Here is a 6,705-nt window from a genome sequence, read left to right as displayed (position 1 = left end):
ATTTTTCTATCTAACATTGTTTTCTGACTTTTCTAGTAGTAATCTCAATCGATTAAAGGTAAGTAATTCGAATTGAATTTTTAAGTTTTAATTTAAATTTTCGTAAATAAGGACAAATTAATTGGTACCGAAAGGGCGGTTCAAGGGTGTTAATCCTTCTTTGACCGTAATCGACTCACGAACCCGACACGTCTCTGGTAAAACGCAGATCAGGTAAGATGGTGTATGATCTACCTAAATTTCATTTTAAAATAATCGGTGACGATTCTAACTCAATTATTCAAGTTAAAACCCAATTCCAAATCCAACCGAAAGATGGTAGCGACATTAACTAAAATAAAATTGTTATTATTTAATAGTAGTTTAATCTTTATAATCATATCGATGTCATAGTTTTATTCCTCTATGTAACCTATGTAACTTAAATTAGTTTTATCCGTTTTTCGAGGTTCACATCCGCATCCTCCATCTCTCTACAACTTCTCCATATTTAGCACAGATCGCCTTTTTTTATATAATCTCTTTTTCCCGAGCTTGTTTAGTGAACTATATGTTTATTTTATTCTTATATTTGCTTTTACCAATCTGACAAGAGATTTTGTAAGGACATTAGGGGTTTATAACGTAATATTGGTTAATAATTTCTTTAATTAGTAATAATAAATATTTTACAAACATAATTATTCAAGTTTAAGACTTTAAAAAAATAATATTTCTTTTAATAATTAAAATCACTCAATAAGTTTACCAGGACAAAATGGCCCAAATAAGACAAAATATTATTTAATTCCTCAAATAATCTACTTTGTAGATTATTTTGTCATATAGGGTGAAATGTATAGTATCAAACTAAAGACACTAAACTTTCCTGGGATCTTCAAGTCAATCAGGAAGACTTCAAGCTTACAGGCGTCTACAGGCAAAATAGGAATACACCAAGCTTACCTGGCGTCTTCAGTCCGCAGAAGACACGTTGACTGTCTTACTTGTCGGTTATGTGGGTTACTACGGTTGGGTACGGTGATCGGGCGTTTAAGACTCTGCCCGGAAGGTTGTTTACCAGTGCCTGGCTTCTGCTTTCCAAGCTGGCTGTTGCTAGAGCTTTTCTGTATTTGGCTGAAGCAAGGGTTAACAAGAGGCATAGGAGGATTGCTGAGTGGGTGTTGCAGAGAGATATCACTATTGAGGATTTGCTAGCTGCTGACATCAATAACAACGGTTTTATCAGGTTGGGTTTCAATCTTTCTAGCTTATTTTCGATTGAACTTGGCTCAATGCATGTTGCCAGAATTGTCGCGAATTTAGAAAGGTGATGTGCTGATTGATTTCTGTCCCAAAAACATGTTTGAAAGAGATCACCCTAAAACTAGCACTAAGAGATTTTATATCATTCTATTAGATGCCTCAAGCTTGATACTAAATGATCGTTGCCTGTAGTTACCTAATCGCAACTAAAGAATTGCTTTTAATCTCTACATGCCTGACCTGCATTCCAAGAGCCATTCAATACCAAGGAAAATCGTCTCCGTTAAAAATGTGCCCTTATGGCCAGCTTGTATCTATAATCTTGCTGCAATGAAGAATCCGTTCGCCTGTCGTAAGACCACCCCAGACCCAATCATTTTACCACATCAACCACATCCTGCATCAACATTTAATTTACAAAAACCATGTGGTAATAATGTTTTTGTTTTGTTCGGTTTTCCCTTTCATCGCAGTAAATCGGAGTATGTGATCTACAAGCTCAAAGAAATGGGAAAGATTGGGGAGAAGGATATATTGCAAATATGCGATCAGTTCAGCAAGCTTGATACTAATAACTCAGGGAAAATAACTCTTCCTGATCTCTTATTAGAAAATCACTGGCGAATCTGAGCAGACAAAGTTAATTATATTCACTTGGCTGGAGATTCTAGCCTCGTTCTTGGAAATGGCCATTGCATGTAAAATTGGGTATTCATTCAGGTTAGAAATCCCAATTCTATGATTTTTGTCGAGCTGTTGTGATGTAAAAAAAAAATGGAATTGGCACGAGAGAAAAGGGCAACAAGATGCTTCTGATCTCATTCAAATTCGAATTGTAAAATCTTTGTTTCCTATGTATCCATCATCCGGAGTTCCGGACTCTTGAAATATAATGAAAAGTAAATATTATTCCTAAATGATGCTTCTTTTTACCTTTATGTTTCTTTTTTATATCACAAGTTGTTTGCAAAGGTTCTCTGACTGTATAGGTAGCTGAGAGATCTTGCAGGTAAATATTATTCCTAATTGCTGCAGGTAAATTCTGTTTATTCGAAGATTCCGGAGTGCTAATGGCATTTAAATTCTTAAAAGTAATTTATTTGGCAAGAGTTAACGCATCATTGGAGACTGTGTAAGTACCATCAGATGGAAATGTAGTACAGGTTGATCCCACCAGAAAACATTCTTGTACTGCCAACCGGCACTTGAAGTTTCTAGCACAGTCAGTTTAGAACATGTACTGTTGTCTGTAACCCTTTTGGTGTTTTAGCATAAATAGCTAATATGACGGCATACAGCCCTAGACATCAAAGGTGCCAGGTTTCTTTCGGGGATTTAACAGATACACCGAGCCAAGACGAGGTAAGAGATCGAGAAATGGGAGAGATAGACAAAGACAGGGAACAGGCTGAGCATGGATGGATCTACCTACAGATTCTGTTGTTTCTCCGCCCCCCTCCAAGCATAAAATGCATTGATTATTGTTTGTTACCTTAGATATTTATCATGAACATATATGATATTTATCATAAATGATATTTTGAGTATTAACTGTCTAATATTAAATTATGATAATATATTTTGTGAATGATGAATCAAATAAATAAACTATATACCCAAGTAAGTCATTGAATGACAGGGTGTAATTGATATGTCATAGAATCTAATAGCTGCATAATCGGGTTATCATTAATGTGTAAGGACATTTAGTGCAGTACTATAGTATGTAAGATCACTAAGTGCATATGGTGGGCACGACTTTATGTGTATTAGCACTTTGGTGCATATTTAACTCGAATACTCAAGGTCTTCATAGATTTACATTTGGGCTAATGTTTATTGGTTAATAAATGATAAACAGAAAAATAAGATTACAGGCTTATGGGATAAATGACAAGTATATTGGTAAGAAACTTTATATTTGGTTATATCATGCTAATTTATGGTAACCTAGATGGTATACAGGTAAAGTGATCATATTGTATTGAATAATGTTATTCCTTTAAATTATGTGTTGCATTGCTTTGAATATTTATATAATTGTCTCACTAAGTGTATACTTAGCGTGTGATTATTTTCACGCATATGAAAAAGGAAGAAAAGGAGTAAGGAGTTGAGTTTGACATCAATCACCAAGGAAATATTTATAGGTAACAATGATGACATCCTATTGTGTTCTAAAAGTTATAGCTAGCATGTATATAAGAATGAATGTTTGCATATGATATTAAATTAAGATTAAAAAAATTAATTGGGTTTTAAATCAAACGTGTTAGACAGTCTTATTTAATTTATGAAATTAAACATAAATGTCTATCACTGCTTGAAATTGGTTATGTTTGAATGAAACAAAAATTTTACTTAGTTCAATTAAAGAAATGTTTTGAATTTATGATATGACATCTGTAACTCGTATTTGTTCGTGTATACGGGTTATGGGTGTTACATAACCCCCAAATCTTTAATCGACGTTTCGTCGCCGAATATTGTTTCGTTTTCAACACATACAGCATCATCGTGATCCTTGCATCGTCCCGAGTGGTTCGTGTTCCTTACATCGTACCAAATCCAACGGTATCCATCTTGTCTCCTTTGCCGCCGGCGTATGAGGGGGTGAGGAAGATCAAGTTTCCAACGTTAAGAAATCGAGCTCTCCGCCATTAACCGCTGTGAATCGAGATTGATAAGTGTCTCAAAACCCCTTAAAATGCATTCAAGAATTTTTTTCATAATTTTTCTGACCCCGTAAGGCCCCGCACGTACCCCTACGCACCACCACTCGCGTGGGAAATTTCCACCGCCTGGTGGGCTACTTGACTATTGACTGTTGACCGGCGTTGACTTTTTTCGAAAACCTCCATCTTGACCTTTTTCGACGTCCTGAGTCTGATTCCGCAATACGTTTTGTCAAATTAAGACCGAAAATCCCCAAATCGAGCCCGTTAATCCAAAAATACTTAGTATTTTTAGCATTTTTGCATATTTTTTTGAGATTTGGTTATGGAATTGATTCAAGAATATATTTTTATGAATGTACTCATATTTCACCTGACCGAGGGTCAGTTAGATTCGGTGCTTCCCGTCTGTCAAATCTACATGATCCGTGTTCCTTGAGAGTTACTCGTAGGTTTCTTTAAATTATTTAAATAGGGATTATTATTATTTATATTAGGATTCCGATATGGATTTTCCTATTCGTAGGATCTAACATTATCATTGATCGTGATCGGTAGACTTAGTAGTAGGCTTTCTTATCAGACTACTCAGACCAGTACATGTGTGTTTCCTAATTGTGTTACATTACTGTTTTAAACTGTTCATCTAAACTGTTTTAGATATCTAATAATACTCAATATTTTTACGGCACTATACATGATTTTCTGAATACTATTTATATGATATATGATTTACTGTACATTTCTGATATGATCTTTGAATTCTGTATTTTTTATATGATTTCTGAGTCTGGAATATTTTCATGTTTTAATGAATTAAACTATTGTTTCACTCGAACAAATACATGTTTATTATTGTCATTGGGGATATTATTGGAAGAAGTATCTCAAGTCTAGTCTATGACTCGTAAGACCTTACCGCAGGCTCCTTTATTTTCTGCTCAGGGTAAGTCCTTACCACATGCTCCTGTAACCCCCCAGACCAATGCAGGTAGCCCGATTCGATCCGGGAAGTCACATTTGGGCCACCGGAGTGACCCACTGTAATTATAGCAAAAAATTTAAAACTTTTATTGAAACATGTAACTTATAAAATCAGTTTTCACTATTTAAAAATAAAACAGATTTCCAAACTCGTATATAAATCAAAATACAATTACATGCCCCCTAATCACATGTACCATACTCTGCAACAACGCCAGACGAACTCTCTTACTGAAGTCGATAGATGCACTGGTACAATTCTTTTAACCTGAAAAAGTGAGTAATAGAGTGAGCTTTGGAAAGCTCAGTAATACAAAACTACCAGATGATGCTGATGAACGTGCAGATACAGATAAATATATTTCCTTATTGTTTCCTAACATTTACAGATTTTTATGCTGAGCAGAGATCCTACTGATATTTCAGGTGGTTACGGACAATGAGCTTTCAGTTCAGAGAAATATTTCGGATGACTGAGTTCAGGAGATCAAAATAGGTTTTCTAGTGTGTTCCCAAAAATCATGTAACTTTTCAGATCTTTTTAAAACATATATATATATATATATATACCCCCATCCAACAAGTCCAAATTGTGTAGGTTCCCCAGAACCATACACCCACCATCAAGTCCAGTAGGCCCTGAGCACACAGCCGAGGAACCGGTAAATAAGGCCCTGAGCACACAGCCGATGAGCCTCCAGGTATACTTCCTCCAACATTACCCCCCAAGTAAATATGTCCGTCCGTAAACGGATATATCAAAAATCAAAACATAAATCAGGTCAAGTATCATATCAAACTCCAGGTCAAGTATTAGATCAGAATCCAAGTCAAGTATCAGATCAGAATCTATGTCAGATATTAGATCAGAATCCATGTCAAGTATCAGATCAGAATTCAAATTGAAAATCAAATAAAATATTCATGTGAGTAGGGAACACACCAGAATTTACAGATAGTATTCAAAGATATTGGATAATCTTAACAAGTAGAGGAATATGGATCTTCAGTATACCGATAGAATATCAGAATTCAGAATCACTATTGAAAGAGTTCAATGACTGACAGAATCATCAGTTATTCAGAATGTGACTTGAGCTGATAAGAAAGAAATGAAGGTTCAGGACATTTATATTCTATGTCGATTGATCGGATTATCAGACAACTCTTAGATGAAAAGTTCGCAGAACTAATGCCTGTCGATTGGTCAATTCATTGTTCTTACAGGGTATTTACTCTTTAATACCACAATTCTTGTCCATAGACCATTTTCGGAATCATCGTTGAATAAATCTTCCAATATCTTTATTTCATTTCCACACTTCCACAATATCATGAAATGCTGACGTACTTGATTAATTTGTTCATAACCCATTGTAATTGTATACTACGCAAACTCATCAGAGTTTCCAGAGTTATCCAAATTACTTATTAAATCCTCAGTCATTGAGGTTACCTAGTTCATTTAGCAGTCATGTCCATTCCAGTTACTTTAGGATTTTCCAGAGTAATTCAAACATTCCTGAATTTCAGATACATGTTGTACTTTCATTCCATTCAATTTGGTATTCGTGGTTGATTTGTCGAACAAACGTCTAATTCTTAGTACTGAATACGATCTAGAGCTGAGCTGAGTTGAATACTTCCAAAATTTATCATCGAGCTAAACTTGAGAATACGAACACATGTTCCAGTAATATCTATGCCATTCAGGTATTGACATAGCTTTAGGGTTGATCTACTCACTTAAATTATTTTCCATTACCTTTAAAGGTAGTCCAATACCTATGCTTACTTGGAT

The 6,705-nt window shown here is 35.0% G+C and overlaps 1 protein-coding gene across 2 annotated transcripts; it reads left to right on the top strand.

Annotated features, from left to right (window-relative positions):
- Positions 1–991: 991 nt before the first annotated feature.
- Positions 992–2,696, top strand: LOC120149011 (two pore potassium channel c-like). Of its 2 annotated transcripts, XR_005518421.1 has the most exons (3): positions 992–1,228; positions 1,719–1,965; positions 2,588–2,696. XR_005518421.1 is itself a non-coding variant. In XM_039161955.1 (2 exons), the coding sequence occupies exons 1-2, from the start codon at positions 996–998 to the stop codon at positions 1,873–1,875; spliced, it is 390 nt and encodes a 129-aa protein (XP_039017886.1). In that variant the 5' UTR covers positions 992–995; the 3' UTR covers positions 1,876–2,107. The 2 variants fall into 2 exon arrangements, 1 of the variants encoding a protein (XP_039017886.1); XM_039161955.1 differs by lacking the exon at positions 2,588–2,696 and having other exon boundaries at positions 1,719–2,107.
- Positions 2,697–6,705: the final 4,009 nt, after the last annotated feature.

Source organism: Hibiscus syriacus, unplaced genomic scaffold (assembly GCF_006381635.1).
Source record: "Hibiscus syriacus cultivar Baekdansim isolate YM2019G1 unplaced genomic scaffold, ASM638163v2 tig00002793_pilon, whole genome shotgun sequence".
In the NCBI taxonomy this organism is placed as follows: Eukaryota; Viridiplantae; Streptophyta; class Magnoliopsida; order Malvales; family Malvaceae; genus Hibiscus; species Hibiscus syriacus.
This window is presented reverse-complemented; position numbering and strand designations above follow the sequence as displayed.

Coding starts and splice junctions, on each gene's coding strand:
- LOC120149011 (XM_039161955.1), top strand. CDS start 996: ATGTGGGTTACTACGGTTGGGTACGGTGATCGGGCGTTTAAGACTCTG. Junction 1,229..1,718: donor AATAACAACGGTTTTATCAG/GTTGGGTTTCAA, acceptor CTTTCATCGCAG/TAAATCGGAGTATGTGATCT.